At 50.0% G+C, this 16,135-nt stretch overlaps 1 protein-coding gene across 36 annotated transcripts in view; it reads left to right on the forward strand.

Moving 5' to 3' along the window:
• The window catches only part of Celf4 (CUGBP Elav-like family member 4), a 281,102-nt gene that overhangs the window by 63,699 nt on the left and 201,268 nt on the right, over positions 1–16,135 (forward strand). For 35 of the 36 annotated variants that reach the window (XM_087896184.1, XM_087896185.1, XM_087896186.1 and 32 more), the window contains exon 2: positions 11,149–11,231. In XM_087896184.1, the coding sequence (XP_087752310.1) occupies positions 11,149–11,231 (83 nt within the window). Of the gene's footprint in view, positions 1–10,918; positions 11,027–11,148; positions 11,232–16,135 lie in introns of those variants that run through there. The other variant, XM_087896216.1, reaches the window with a different exon arrangement.

The following is a 16,135-nucleotide window of genomic DNA, read 5'->3' on the forward strand; positions in this document are numbered from 1 at the left end:
TTATGGAGTTATATTGAATGTGTCAGTCCAACACATTCAATATAACTCCATAAAAAACCACAAAAACCAACACATACTAAAATGCCAGGGAGTGCTCACTGTTGTCCTCACCATAAAGTTCCTACACGAGCCTTGACTCACAGGATGTGTTTGTCATACACCTGTCAGCTGACTTGCTCGTGTTTATCTGGGGACTCCAATAAAGGAGTGCGTATGTTTCCACCCTCTGAAAAATTGGGTATGACCAATAAATGGTTGTGAGATGAGTGGAGCATTGTATCACTCCATACAGAAATGTCAGCCCTCCTCCTTGTCACATGGCTTGTTAGGTCTTTGATACAGTCAACTGATTTTTCAGCTCAGTTTTCTTTCTCCCTCTGTTGGCTATGTGGGCCCTGGATGAAGAGAAGAAATAGAGCTGAGTGCTGGACTCTGTTCATCTTCCCCGTTTGTTAGCACACACACCCTGGACCCTCGTGGGTCAGTGATTTGAGGGTGAACTGGAGATGCTCTACCAAGCCCAGAGCTCACATTCCTCTGAAAATATGACTGGTCCCTCAAATAGGCTCTGTGGCCACAAGGAGTGACTCTGGGGTGCAACATTCTCGTCATGTCTACAGACCTCTCTCTTGTTGTCACCCTTGGGTTAAATGTTATCAAATGCTTGCACTTGAGCTTGTCTGATTGGCACTGGGTGAAAATCAAAGTTGAGTCAGGAGAGCAGCTTAAATAACTGAGAGTAAGGGAGGAAGCCACCCTCTGTGAAGTGCTGGGCTGTTGCCTGCCATCAGGTGTGATGTTTTGTTGTTGCTGTGCAGATGCATCTCACACACACACACACGGGAGGGGGGTTGCACAGATACACATAGACACACAGACAGAGAGACAGGCACACAGTCACACACACACAAACAGGGGGCACAGAAACACACAGGCAGGTATAGACACATAGACATACATACAAGCACATACACATTGAGAGGGAGAAAGGCACACAAACACATAGACAGGCATAGATACACAGGCGCGCACACACACGTACAATATACACACCTTGTTTTGCTCTTGTGACTTATACCCTATTAGGAAGAAGCCAAAGAAGAGAGCTGAGATTAGTTTGCCTCATCGGGCAGCTCCAAAGCCCTCTTAAGCCTAGCTCCACTGCAACCTTAGGGTAATAGACACAGCCTCCCCTCCTGATTCTGATCAGTTCAATCCAATTGTCCATCGTAGACTCCAGTACCGGGACTGTGTGAAGATCCCAGCCCATTAGCTGTGGTCTTATTAGAGGGATGTGATTTCCACAGATGACAACAGAAAAAAAAAGCCACTCAAACACACACACTTTGAGTATTTGAACCTGGAAGGGGCTCATTCAAAGGTGAAGCAGCCAGGAACTAGGAAATGGAGGAGGGTTACACGGAAGTACTATAAGCTTAGCTGCGCTCTTTGGATGGGAGGATCTGGTTAAGGATCCAGGAACAAGAGCGGGGAAGATTGCTCAGTGATAGGTAAACTGGCTGCTCTTCAAGAGGGCCTAGGTTCAAGTACTAGCATCCATGTGGCAATTCACAACCATTTGCAACTCTAGACCTAGGGAACTTAGTGTCCCTTTCTGACCTCCAGAGGTACCAGGCGTACCTGCAGCCAAAGCACTCATAGACATAAAAATAAAATATCTTTAAATGATTCAGGAACAGGGAAGGCATCCTGGAGGAGGAGTGTGACAGCCAAGTGCCAAGAGTGACATGAATACACTGTTGGAGGGAAGACCTTAGAAGTGTAACTGAGGAAGGGTCTCTGTCCCTCGGGGGGCTCAGAACTCCACTGCCTTGCCGCTGTGACCTGTTCTCCTTTAGTAGCAGAAAGGAGTCGAACAAGCCTGTCGCTTTTCTCCTGAACATACACGGTACCTCAGAGAGTGCCAGGCTTGCCAACATGGTGACAGCTTCTGGAGCAGCCAAAGTACAGATACCTCCCAGCTTCCTCTGTGTGGGGAAGGGTATTCTGGGAAAATTACCTCACCTCTACTTCTATTAGCTTCCATAGAACGCTCCAGCAAGAAGATCCCTATGCAAAATAGTAGAGATCTACTGAGTTGCCTCTGCTACCCAAAATGCCCCGGGCCACTAGAGGCTCAGATGAGACACCACTTGTTTCCTGTTCACTAAGTTCAGCATGTCAGGCAGGAACTAGACTATGTGTGAAGTTACCACGTTCCACACAGACAGAAGAAGGAGAAAATGCCCAAGATGGATAGGGATATCAGAGGTAGTCAAGTCAGCTAAGATGCACCTCGATTTGGTCGGAGATCTCCTAAAATCTGATGATGGCCAAGAGGCCTCTAAGAGTCAGTGGTTCATCCCTACAGGAAGGAGTCTGGCTCCTTACACTGTTCATAGACAATTCAAAATGGGATCTAAACGGCCCTCCACAATTAATTAGAAAAGAACAGGTTTGGTTTTTAGTTTCTAGCAGAGAACATCTCCTGGCCTTGATGTGAGCAGATGTTCTGATGGCATTTAGAGTTCAATCTTGGTATTCTGAGGAAGAGCCCTGGAATGCTGGCCACTGGTGCTTAAGAGCACCCAGGGGTAATTGAGATCAGGCACCGCCGTAGCTGACCATCTATGTCCCTTCTAGAAGAGATGAGGTCATCCCTGAGCCCCTTACTTCAAGAGAAGGACATGAGTGGAAGGCAAGAAGAAAGAATATTTTTGTACAGTAGCCCAAGCGTCTCTCTGAGTATTTACCACATTCATATTGTTCTTTAGACACTGTCCAAGACCACTGGGATGGATGAAAGGAAGCGAACCTCAAATCAGTCAATGAGAGGTATTGGGTATTTGTCCTGCCATAGTCACACTGGGTGCCTCTCCCAGACTACTTTTGAACTGTCAAATGCTGATGACAGCCCACATCTTCTCTAAGGTTTAAGAATCATTAAATTGTGAATATGACAGCACTTTGGCATGTAATAGCCAGAGAAACAGTTCATGATGGCTCATGATAGAGACACCCTTGTGCTTTTCGGGGGAACTCTGAGGAGCTGCCAGACTAGAGCAAGGTCGCAGAAACAGCCTTGCGGTTACAGGAACAGGGACCACACTGTACTCAGATGACCAGACAAGTTTTGTCACAGGCTTGCACAGAAAAGGCTGGGCTACTGCTGTCTTGCTCCCTCCCTCTCCTGGGTCATCCACCCTGGCCAGGAACTGGAGAGCTCTTCACCAGCAGGGAGGTGAGGCCATCAATATGTCATGTACACTTTTTGTTCCTTTTCTCAGTGCTGTAGAACACCAGCCATGTAATTCTCTAGTGTTCAGGGTGTAAACAAGGGTAACAGGCAGGGACAGGTGCTTGGCAAAGACCCACAGACTGGTCCTCTCACCCTTGGCGGTTTGTAGCTCCTCAGTCAGAGGCACTGTGATCTCAGTTCCTTCTGCCCAGCAAAAAGAGAAATAAGAGGTGGATCCTGCACTCCTGAGAGTCTCGGTGCAGGTTAAGAAATCTGAGCCACCCAGCACCGGGCCATCTCTGTCTTGAGGGCACTCACGACAGGAAGGGCTAAGAGAAGGGGGAAATAAATTTAGAGTTCTGAAGAAGCCTATTCTCCTTCTTTAATGTGCAATTGAGTTGAATTTTGCAGAAACGCAGCCATAATCTTGCATGGACCTTACTCTCTGGAACTGCTGATCTCTAAAGGAGACCCCAGGAGGGCAAGGCTGAGTCTAGGTGAAGTGGCAGCATATTGCCTGGTCCTCACCCCAGGGCTGCTTCCTCTGAGGAAAACTTACTGCTCTCTGGTAAAAACCAGAGTTTAAGGATATCCTCAGCATTGTAATCTGACTTGCCCTGAAAGGAGATGGCCCCGCCCCCTGTAAGTAGCACCTATAATGGAGTCTCTCCAGCATCAGCAGATTCATAAATGTAAGGTAGACAAAGATTCACAGTCTAACTACCAAATGAGGTGGGTGGTCCCCAGGGACCAGAAGAGATGTGAGGCTGGTAGAGTCAGGAAAGGTTTTTGGAGGAAGGAGGCTGGTTCATCTCTGGAAAGAGGCAAGGCTCCAGAGGAAGGAGTCATGGGGCAGGTAACAGAGGGAAGAACAGTATTCCAAAGCTACCAAGGCAGTGGAGAAAGCAGGGGAAACCAGATGCCATCTGTGGGGGGAATGTCTGTCTTTTTACTTGGAGAGGAAATAGTTCCAAGAAATAGGGATGGAATATGGAAAGAGTAAAGGGCATGGGAAGATGGTCCTACTGCAACCTATCAGAAGGGGTCCTGAGAAGGTGGCATGGGGGTTGGATGGAAGGACAGGCAGAGCGAGGCTCAGTGCTCGGTTCTGCTCACTACCCCGCCTACTGGGCCATTCTTGGCTCACTCTTACTGCAGACCATAAGTTGTGTTCAAGGGTGAGTCCACAGAGAAGGCTCCAGCATGTGATAGTCAGGTGGGTTGGACGAGGACCCAAGAGTTGGCTCTTGGAGGAGGGGCAGGCTTGGGATAGGCCCACAGGCAGAGGAAACATGTAAGTCCCAGAACAAGCGGGGAGACTAGAAAATGTGACCTCAGAGAACCAGTAACTTTCTCTCTGGGGACACTTTTTGACTTGTCCTTCTTTCCTCTGTCCACCTAAGATACGGATGTCACTTGTTTGCAGAAGGCTACATCTCTATGTTACACCCCTTAAGGAGTCTTCAGCGGCATCCTGGAGCCAGGATGCTGGCCTGAGACGAATCCACTGAGGATAGAGTTTCAGGCCCCATAGCACACCCAGGAGATCCAGATTTGAAACAGATCCTCCGACAGTACAGCAGCACAGGATGATTTAACATGGCCTGGTTTACATGAAGACCTTTTATCAATGTGCTTGCAAAGCCAGGTGATGGGTATGCAGACTCTTCCTGATCCCTCTCCCCGTCCTTCCCCACCTCACCCCCCTACCCCCGCCAGGGTCTGACCCGTGTGTTTTGATCTATCCCACCCCCAGCTCTCTCTTACTTCCTCCAAACCAGCTGATTCCAGGCCTGAAAGACCTGATGTTTTATTAAAGTCCAGATCTTCCTATTCTAAGGCCACCTTCCTCTGACTAATTCTGTAATTCAATTAGTAGGAAGCCAAGGCCTGGCTGCGGGGGGAGGAAGGGGAGCCCATCACATCGGGAGCCTTTCCTTCCGTGATGATTACACCCCAGGCTTCAGCCCTGTTCGAGCTGGGGCCGGAAATTGTTCTTTCCTCACTTCACAATGACAAGGGCCTTTTATCCCAGCTCACGGGGGCTTTGTAAATTGCTGCCCTCATCTCTCGGTACAATTAATTCTGCAACACTGTGTTTTCCCCCCACGTGGGAGAGGGATCTGCCCACTTTCCTAGGCATTACCAATGCCCCTTGCCCCATGGTGGGCAGGAGGTTGCTGTGCTAGAGAAAGGTAGACACCCTTCCTTGCCCACACCTCTCCTGTCCGTCCCTCCACACCACCCATTCTGCTTGTCTCTTCCCAGATGGATTCTTGTGACCAGGCCATGTTGCTCCATCCCTTCCTGCCTTCCGTCCTTTCTCCCTGAGATTATATCCCAAGGTTCCCAGTCTCTCTTCAGGTCTCAATGAGAGGTCTCTGGCTCCTCTTCCATGTATGCTTTTGGTCTCTCAGCCCTCCACCCAACCCAAGAGATACAAGGATGGTGACTCCACTCTCACAGGGTATCAGTCTATTCAAAGACACAAGGCATGAAACTGGGAAATAGATGGGATGAATAAATAAAATGGCAAGCCAGTGGAGGTTAGGTGGCGGCTATATAAGGAAAGGAAACCGGATCCAGAGCATTTACCACACTGCAGAGTTGGAAATGCCTGGGGAGGGGCAGATCAGGGTTGGCCAGCCGAGGTGACAAGTAGGCATAAGGCCTCCCTCCTGCTATGAGGAAGAGGAGGTGCCCAGGCCATTAGCTGCAAACGCAGCACTGTGTGCAATTTCTCTCTACTCCCATGAAAATGGTTTCCGAAGTTTCTTCTCTGTCAGACCGGGGTTCTGTTCTGCTCAGTTCGGTGCTTTAAGTGAAGATGAGAGTGTGTGGACTCTTGAAGGGCAGGAGGTCAGCAATGAACTGGTGGAAGGGGATGGGGAAAAGGAGCTTAAGGCAATGTCGTGGCTCACCCAGAGGTTCCCTGGGTCACTTGGGTAGTTGTTCACCTCAGACAGACCACACACTTGGGAAGATCTCAAGAGACCAGAGTCTGGCAAAACTTTCAGAGCAACTAGCTACCCTGTCATGGATTCTATTCCCCAACGCCAGCTCCTCTCACTTAGGCTATGAACCAAACTCATTTTTATAGCTTACCAGGCAGAAGCCTGTTTCAAAGATCAGCACTGTACTGCCCAGTTCCAGCACAGAGGAGAAGCTGAAGCAGCAGGGTATCTGCCGCACCCACAGATGACTGTCTTCGGGGTGTATCTGCAACACAGCTGATGCCCAGCTGTGTCCTCAGCGCAGGCTATGGGTCCTGTATTCTGCCTTACCTAGTCTCGTCTACTTCCTTTTTACTCCACTCTCCTATTTTTGTACAGATCGGTTTTTTTTTTTCTTGAAAGTTAATTACGCTAGTGATCGGTGAATACAGTCTGAGTCTAACTGTGTCAAACCAAACAAAAAGGGCAAGATCACCTCGGGGATACATCCTGTATCAGGACCTCATGTTCCGTGTGCAACTCCTTGTAACTTTGCCTGTAAACGTAGAGACGAGGTCATACAAAAGAGGGATATCCCTCCGCTGTGTATCCATGGCACCAATTAGCATACAATTTGGTTTTCCAGTCGGACAATGCTGCTTTCTTTGTTGGTACATTAAGGATTATTTCATTCTTTTTATTTATTTTTGCTTTATTTGTTTGTTCTTGTTTTTCATGACAGGGTTTCTCTGTATAACAGTCCTAAATGTCTTGGAACTTACTCTGTAGACCAGGCTGGCCTCACACTCACAGAGATCCACCTGCCTCTGCCTCTGCCTCCAGAGTGCTGGGATTAAAGCCGTGTGCTCCCACTACCCGGCTCATTCCACCTTTTTAACTACTATAGAGCACTCACAATTTTTAAGTAGAAATACTCCTGCCTTGGGTACATTTCTTAGATTTTAGGGTTGTTTTTTTCCACTCCTAACAGCTGCAGCTGATTGCTATTCTTTCCCCTGTGAGCATAAAGACCAGACCATATACTTACAGGATGGAAACTTGGAAAGGAGGGCTGCACTTAAAAACGAGGAGAGACCTCTGTGTCACTGGCCCCACCCCCGGAAGGACACTCCTCTCTCAGAACTTTCCTGGCCCCCACGGAGAAACCCTGTGGCAGGACCTCCCACGGTATCCTGTGCAGAGCTACTCCATGACAGAATCCGCTGGCCACCCACATTGTGCATTCACAGAGGGCCCCTGCAGGAATGGCTCTGAGGACTCTGCTGTATACCTTAAGACAGCGAGCTTGGCTGACTTAGGAGCTACCAGGTTCAGGCTGCAAGATACCCCAGCCTCACTGCTCGGAGCCTGAGGAGCCACAATGAACAAGGGGAGGTAATAGCCTACTGTCCTGGTGAGAGCTGTAAGTGTCTCCACCCTGTTGCTAGACAGGAGAACCTTGCTAACCTCTGATAAGGCTTGGCCCCAGGCACCCCACGTTGGCCTCTATCCCAAACCCATGGGTTGTGCAGAGGACCCTGTGAGAGCAAGTTCTTCTCTTGTAACCCCCTCCCCACCAAAGCTGCCATCCCCTGGGGCTCTGCTCTCATCTTGGCCAGGGTGCAAGCTAGTGGTTTCTTGCACTCTGGATTTGGCATAACGAGCAGCTTATCCATATCTGCCTCCCTCCAAAAGCCTTGAGTGGGCAAACTAATCTGTCCCATTGCAAGGTGAGGTGCAAAACCAACTGCAGAGTGATGGCTGGGGAAGTACCAGGTACCTCTATAAAGATTGACCTTCCTAACTGCGGGGGTTGAGGACAGAAGGATGGAGGATGAAGCAAGGGGCTCTGCCATTCCCCACTTCCTACTTCACAAGAGGGAACAAATACCCACAGCTGATTTCACAAGGCTCAGATTCAGCTGTGGTTAACAGGTCTCTCTACAAGCTTCTAAGAGGGATTACTGTCCCCAGGTTAGATATAGAAGGTAGATAAGGAACCCATAATTCAGAAAAAGGAAGCCCTGAGTGACTGACTGGTACAGGGCTCTTCTGAGCAGAACTGTGTGCCTTGTAAGAAATTCCAGAAGAGGGCTTTGAATGCACTGTCAGGCCTAACCTGGGAGCCTACAGGAAGGAAAAAGGCAAGCTACAGTGACCTGCCTACTGACCCTCAAAAGCAATCTCAGACCCATACCACAAAGGCGGCCAGTCCAGCACGTAGCATCGTAGCATCGTTCAAGGCACCCGGGGCAGCTCTTGGCAGGCTCTGAACACAATTTCTCTAATCCTTCCATCACCTGTGGCCCTCCTACAACGTTAAGTCAATGTGTCTGAGCAGTCAGTGCTCTCAAGGAGTAAGGCATCCTGCCCTTGTTCTGAGCATAGAGAAGCAATCGGCACAACGAGATGGAGTTCCTCGTCTCATCTGAGCGTTAGGAGATTGACAATCAATGAGCGAATAGATATTAATGTCAGGGAGTAGTGGGTGACAAATAGGAAAGGAAACAGGGCACAAGGTCAAGGGAGATGTGTGTGTTGGAGGTTGGGATGGTGGTAAGTGAGGGGGTTGAGAGACGCGATGGAGGGGGGCACGTTTGATGGATACCAGAAGGCAGTAAAGAAGGAAAGCAGGCCAGGCTGGTAGAAGCAGAATGGCGAGGAAGGGGTCGCTGTAGAAAAGGGCTCTAAGATAGAATAGGTCTCAAAAGGATGAGAAAAGTAAGGGAACCAGGGAGTGACCAGGGGAAAACAAACTGGCAGGATTCAGAGGTGGAAGGCACGGGGAGGTCACTTGGGTCTGGGACAGGGTTCCTAAAAGGCACGGGTACATGGTGGAGCCCTGAGATTGCTCAAAAAAAACAATGAAAGAAATCCCTGGAAGCTGGACAAAAACAACAGATTTCCCCTTCTGGGGTCCCTAGTTTATTTTTCTGAGCTGTGAAAACAATATGGTCACTTCCTCCTTCTCCTTCTCTTACTTCCTCCTTCTCTCCAAACCTGCCCCTGACCTTGTCCCAGGCTGGCTTGCCCTGCATGTGGCTGAGACACTGGCTGTCTCTCTGTAGCAAGCAGAAGACAAGGCCAACAAGGGGACGAGGGAACAGGAGGAAAGACACCCCTGGGAAAGGCAGGCGGCAGCATGAGGGACGACGTCACGGGGCCTCTGACCGCTATTCATTTCAGTCGCGTGTGTCTCCATCAATAACCGTCTGCCAGTGACCAGGAGGGAAGAGGAGGGAGAGGAGGGAGGAGGGGCGATGTGGGCCTGGTCCAGGGGAGGGAGGACGGTGTGGAGATGCCTTGGCAGGAGGGTAGAGCTGCACTGGAATTGGAGGTTCTGCTTCCTTTTCCCGTTTCTCTCTCCCCTCCAGACGCTTGTTCCCTTTTGGCCATCTCTCCAGGCAGCAGTGACAGGGGAACAGGGTCTATTTCTATATCAGATGGGGAAGAGCAGATGTTACTAGGTACAAATCTGATGGGAGTAAGGTACTGGAGGGGACATTGTGGGGACTCCATGCATCAAGTGGCCACAATGACTAGATGTTCTAACGACTAGGACTGAGGCGCGTAGCATTCAGTCACTGCCAACTGGAAAGCCTCGGGAGGAAAGAGCCTGAGTCTAGCACAGCGTGGACATTGAAGAAGTAAATGGCCTTCGAAGGGCCAGAAGGTATCTAGTGAGGAAAGGATGTAGCCCATGGGGGGACTGGAGCAGGCAGGAGCTGTGTCACCAGACTCATGCAAAGGACTGGACTGGGAGCAGAGAGAATGGAGAGAGACATAGCCTGAGCTGAGCTGACAGTCACAGAAGATGGGGTGAGGAGAGGGAGCAGGGGAGGCCAGAGAAGACCTTACAGGCAAGGGTCTACCTGACTGGGCTTTTCCCTAGGGTAGGGTCATGGATAACTTTACAAACAAGAGTGTACTTTAGCCTTACTAGGCCTTTGCAGTTTTTCCTTGGCTTCCAGCTGGTTTTGCAGGAGAGCCAAGTCACATTCAGTCACACCTGCAGACAGCGCGGAAGGGCCCCCGCCCCCCCGAAGCTGGTCAGTAGAGTTAACGCTCAAAATCCAGTTATGTCGCCAAATATTCTATTCCTGTGTCTTGGTGCCTGCAGACAGGTGTTGAGACCTCCAGTCTGTACGGAACTCTCCAGAGTCCCCGACACACAGTACAGTGGAGCTGTTACAATGGCTGAGGGGAGGGGGGTGGACAGGACCTTGGAGAGCATGCTCAGCTCTCTTAACAGGAGAAGATGCAGGCAGAGGGGTGTGAGGCAGAGCTACCCTCGAGCAGTAAGAGGCAGAACAAGGGTAGGCCTCAGTGGGTTTGATAGCCCAAAAAAACCTTCAGACAGAGAGGTGTGTCAAGACCCTCACCACAAATTTGACAGCAGGAATCGGGGCAGAGAACACAAAGGACGTATGACAGCCGTGTTTGTTTGAGTACAACTGGTCTGAGAGTGGGCTCTCCCTTACAGATTCGGCCTTTATTTGGAAGGTCCTTGACTCTTGGACTGCTAAGGGGTTCAGAGCAAGGAAGGAGGCACTGGCAGTAATAGCTAAAGAAGTAGGGAGCTAAAGGGGAAAACTGCCCCTCCTGGGAGGTGTAGGGGCTAGAGTTGAAAGTGATTAAAAACAACACTGACAAGGAGTGAGGAGAAGGCAGAGACGCCTGAAGCATTAGGACGCAAGGACAGAGAGAGACCCGCGGGCAGAGAGGGGGAGCGTGGGGGAGTGGGGAGGATTCCGCGGAGGGAGCAAAATAGAAAAAGCTACGAGAGGAAAGAGAGGCAGACAGAAGGAAAACCGAGGGACAGGGAAGCTCCAAAGAGAGCGCCCAGGAGAGCGAGGTGGGGAGAGCAATGACGAACAGGAGGGCGGGAGAGCGGGGCGGGCGGCAGGGCGCGGCGGCGGGCCGGGCCTGGCTGGGGGCGCCCCCACTGACCCTTGTCGCCGTTTGCTTCCCTCGCAGGCTGTGCTTTCCTCACCTACTGCGAGCGTGAGTCAGCGCTGAAGGCCCAGAGCGCGCTGCACGAGCAGAAGACCCTCCCCGGGGTAAGTGGCACCGGCCGCGATGCAGCCGGCCGCGCGCCGACAGGGGGCGACTTCGGGAGGTCGGGCCACGAGGCGCGGGGCGGGGACAGCAGGGACCCCGCGGGCCGGGCGGTCTCCCGCTAAGCCTCTGAGCTCGAGGTGCCGGAGCGGGGCGGGGGAGGGGGGGATGCTGTCCAAGGGCCGCGGGCACAGAGCTGGGATGCGCCCGCTGCCCCGGCTCCCGGCCGTCCAGGCCCGACGGGGGACGAACTTGGCCATGGCTAGGAGCCCAGACGGGGTTAACGTGCGCACGGCCCGGGGCGGAGTGCTGCATGTCCTGGGCCTGGAGCCGCGCACATCGGGTGATGCTCGGCTCGCTCCCGAGCGCATCCGGCTGGGCCCCGCTGGGGTCCAGCACCCGCAGCTCCCGAGCCCCGAGCCGCGGTGGGAGGGGCGCATCCCCGGCGCCGCGAGTGAGATCACCGCGGTTTATTTAAGGAGCCAGCCCTCGTCTTTGATAAAGTATAGCGCTTGGCCCTGGTTTATAGCTTCTGTGAGGGGGAGAAGGGAATTATTTATGGTCCCCCTAACTGGGTGTGATATCAGCCGTGGCTATTATCGAGGCTAGTTCATCACCATAAAATAAGAAGTGTCCCTCGGGTCAAGGGTCTGTGCGGTCTCTCCTGTGGGTTCAGAGAGATTGGGTTGGGGGGTTAGGAAATATACAGCCGCGGAGCATCTAAAGATAAATGGAAAGAGGTGTGTTTGTGGGCATAGTTTAAAGAATAAGCAAATATACAGCTTTTTCGCGTATACAGTGGGCGCTGCTGGGTAGCACGTGTGTTTTCGATGTATGCACGCCTATGCTTAGACACGCGTGTTTACATTCTTACCAAGCAAACCGTATGTAAACACACGTTTCCATTTCTGCCCCCACAGCAGGAAAGGTTAACCAGGTAGATGAGAGCAAATGGCACACCCCAGGGTGAAGCAGCTCCCCACCTCTACCTCCTTAGGCCCCTTGTTTCAGAGGTCTTTCATTAAGGCTATGGGTCGAGAATGAGGCATTACACAGGCCCTTCCTTCCATTATGACAGCCTTTGTATTGTATTTTGGTATTTGTGATTGCAAAGCGCAGGGCTGAGTCATCTTAATAGCATAGCCGCGGATGCAAATGTATGGAAATGAAGGCGTGCACAGATTTTGTGTGGAGCGGGGCTTTGGCAGGGTGGCCGTTCCTAGTTGGTTTTTTAGTGGTGCGACTACATGCACATATATTATAGTAATACTTTCTGGGTGCCCTCTGTAGGATGGCAGAAATGTGCTCCACGTTGTGCGTGACGCATAAAGCCATATTGTAAGACAGTCAAAGGTTTCTCAGGAAGGTTTGCGCTGATTAATAAAGTGCTTATGGCACTTTGTTTAGGGGAAGATTGTGATAGATATTTGAGAACCACCCAAATGGAATAGAAAATACCACGTTGTTATTGGAGGCCCTCCATCAGCTTGAGAGAGATTGCTGGAGAGTCTCATAATGGCTAAAAGTCGGAATCAAATGGGGAAACAGAAAGAGAGAAGGTGGGAGGAGGGTTTGAATTTTCGAAAAAGGAAAAGCGACTGTGGACTGTTTCAGACCTAACCTTAACTCGTGGTTGTTTATTTTACATATAATAGAATAGCTAAATGATGGAGTGTATTAGTTCTTTAATAATTTATAGAAATACTTTGATGTTGCAGTAATTACATTAAAGGTCACATATCAAAGGTAATTTGGTTGAGCAGCTGTGATGGTTTCTCAGAAGCAATCAATATCACTGTCCGTGGTGCTGATTTCACCAAGGGGCCTGCCAGATTAAAGAAGGCTTATTACCAGGCAGAAAGGCCCAGGGGAAATCAGGAGCACGGTGGAGCGAGGCGCCAGTCCCCCTTCCACCGATAATTAACACCATTCTCCATAATCTGCGCTAATCCCTCATACTGGGAGATCCAGTGGCATTTTTCTGAAATCACAAAGACAAGTTGGGCAAGAGGCAAGAAGAACCATGAATGTATGTTGGCAGATGGGGTGGAAGTAAATGTCTCTGGTGGGGCTCAGATACAGCTCAGAGTTCCCTGTGCCACCCGGAACATCGACCTTTCTTCAAAGGCTTCCTGAGGAGACTCGCTCACAAGCCTGCCTCACAATTCTCTGGGCCGGGCAGAACTCGCAGGGGGAGATGCGGGGAGAAAGATAAGAGTTGCAGCTACAGGTTCTGAGGGCACATTGTCCCCAAGAAAACTCACATGCAGACAAATGGAAAACAAAATGACCGAGTAAAATTATGCTTTAAAGTGGAGTCATTTTGATCCCAAGAAGCAGAACTACAGTTATTATTGTGAGCTGGTTCTCTCCTTGGAGATCAGAGGAAGTGTGTCGCCAGCAAATGCAGGGAGAGGTCCAAGCAAAATGCTCTTCAACCAAATCATACATCTTCCTGCCAGCTGAGGCTGTGCTTACAGATGCCTGTTTGGTTGGAAGTGGGGCACAGGAGAAACCTCTTCTTGTCTGGGGCAGCCATAGGAGGGGTCCCAGTGAGCACCCTTTGAATCTGACTGAGGAGAATGAAATTGAAATGGGAATCTGGAAAACTGGTAACCTCAGCAATTTAGGCACTTTTCCCAGCTTCAAAATTCATTAAATCAACCCATTAAAATCACCTGTCTAGTTTCTTACTGAGGAGGGAAAGGAGGGGAAGCTGGTACAGACAACACACTCTGCTTCCCAGCGACTTGCAGAGCTGGTATCACCTTGCAGCAAGAAAAACAATCCATTGTTGTGCACAAAGACACATAAGCACACGTGCACACACCACTGGGGCTAACAACACCAACACAGCAACTGCAGCTGGGCCAGAGGCACACCTCACCACCTTCATCCAGGAGGACAGGGGAGCTAACATTCCTCTTGGAATTAGTAGGATTTTAGGGAGCAGGTCCCCAAGGGCTGTTCTTCTGAACCAGAGGCCAATTTCCTTGGAAATCAGCCTAATTGAAGCTGTTTGGAGGGCTGATGGAGTCATCGCCTGGACCAGTGTCACAAATGGATTATTATTCTTGATTGTGGCATGGTTTCAGTAGAGTGAGATTACTAGACCATGAAGTCTCACCAGGGTCCTTGGGAATATGGCCTTTTGCCAGAAGTCAGCATGATGTGCTTTTTTAGATCTCTCTCTCTCTCTCTCTCTCTCTCTCTCTCTCTCTCTCTCTCTCTCTTTCTCTTCCCTCTGTATCTTTACAGGGTGGTGCAATCACATAACGTGACTTCTCAACCCATCAGCAAGCATTTTCCAATATATTCTTCCCTCTTGAAGTTGCCCATCAAACTGGGGACAGAAGCCACACACACACAAATATAATAAACCATGGAAGACAATAGACATTGCAATAAAATGGCCACTGTAGTCAACTGCTTAGCATTCACAATGAATACTTGATGAGCACTGTACTAAATGATAGGCTTGATGCTACTTGTCACATCCCTTGCCTCAGTCTCTTTTAAAGACCACCCTGTGAGGAAGACACCATGATTTTGATCACACAATGGATAAATAGCTCGTGTTCAGTCACTGCCACTCAAATTTCTCACTTAACGTTTGTACTGTCAGTTGCTTTAGAACTCTCAAGGGGACAAAGATGGCTCTGGGGGTTGGGTTTCCTTCAGGATGTGAGCCAGTAAGAAGAGAGTTGGGAGTCAGATGAGTATGCTAGAATAGCAAGAAACAGCCTTGTACTGTGCATGCACATCAAGGCAGGAGCCTGACCAAAAGGCCCACCTGAAAGAGAGGTGTTCATGCTTCACACTAGGGCTGAGAGCTCTCCAGAGTCTGAGAGTGCACAGGAGGCCCAGTATAAGAACCGTGTGCCTTAAAACACAGCCCCACTGCTGAGTTCCAGATACTCCAGCCTTTGGGACTTTGCAGAGGATTGTCTTCCAGGGACAGCCCATCTGCTCCCAAAGTTGGGAATATGGGACCTAGGGAACAAAGCTCTGGCTAGGAAAATACAGGCAATGTGATGAGAGGTGGCCAGAATTACTCCTTCAGTAACAGAAAAGTTCTTGGCCAGAACTGGAAGAAGTGGGGTGCTGGTTTCAGTTAGCAGGAGGCCTGGAGGCAGTGAGGAGGAAGCTGGTGTGGAGAGGAACTGGCATGCTGGAAGGGAGCTGTTTCTTCTTGGTAAATATCGAAGCTCCAATCTGCTTCTTAAGATGGGCTTCTGTACCCTCAGTGGGCAACCAACACACGCTGCTTCTTTTTAACCACCCCTGAAGTCACACAGGAGACATGCAATGCCTCTGCCAACTCTGGTGCTTGCAATGCAGGAACTGTCATTTCCAAGGCAAATCAGGGTGACCTTCTGAGAGCGTGTTAAGAAAGATAGTAAGATAAAAAATTTACCAAACGTAAAATTCGAGTTGAAGCCCTAACATTACTGTCCCTTCTAGCATCTCACTTTCACTTTCCTTTCCTTCAATTTCATTTTCTCTCTTTGCTCACTTCTGTTCTGGTCTGTTTTCTCCTGCTCTCCACTCTGGCTATCTTCTTTTGCCTTTCATTTCCACCTTCCCTTTTTTCTGACCTCTCACTGTCTTTTCTCCCTCCTCTTCTGACCTCTTTCTCCTTTTGCTTACCCCACCTTGGCACCTAGAGTAGGCTCTAGTGGGTCCTTCGCCAGCCTTCAAGGGGCCTCCCCCAAAGAGGCCCATCCCCCTCTCCAACTGCCCTGCCACTGAAGGATCCATCTAATTTTATGTACAACTGTAAAGATGAATGATAAGTAGAAAGGATAGAAGCAAGAAAGATGAATAAATTATAAAGGGCAAATGATGACAAGCCAGGGGTCCCCAGAGACAGTGATATGATAACAGAAACTAGAGACAAATTTAT

The sequence above is a fragment of the Myodes glareolus genome, chromosome 13 (assembly GCF_982192425.1).
Source record: "Myodes glareolus chromosome 13, mMyoGla1.1, whole genome shotgun sequence".
NCBI classification, from domain to species: Eukaryota; Metazoa; Chordata; class Mammalia; order Rodentia; family Cricetidae; genus Myodes; species Myodes glareolus.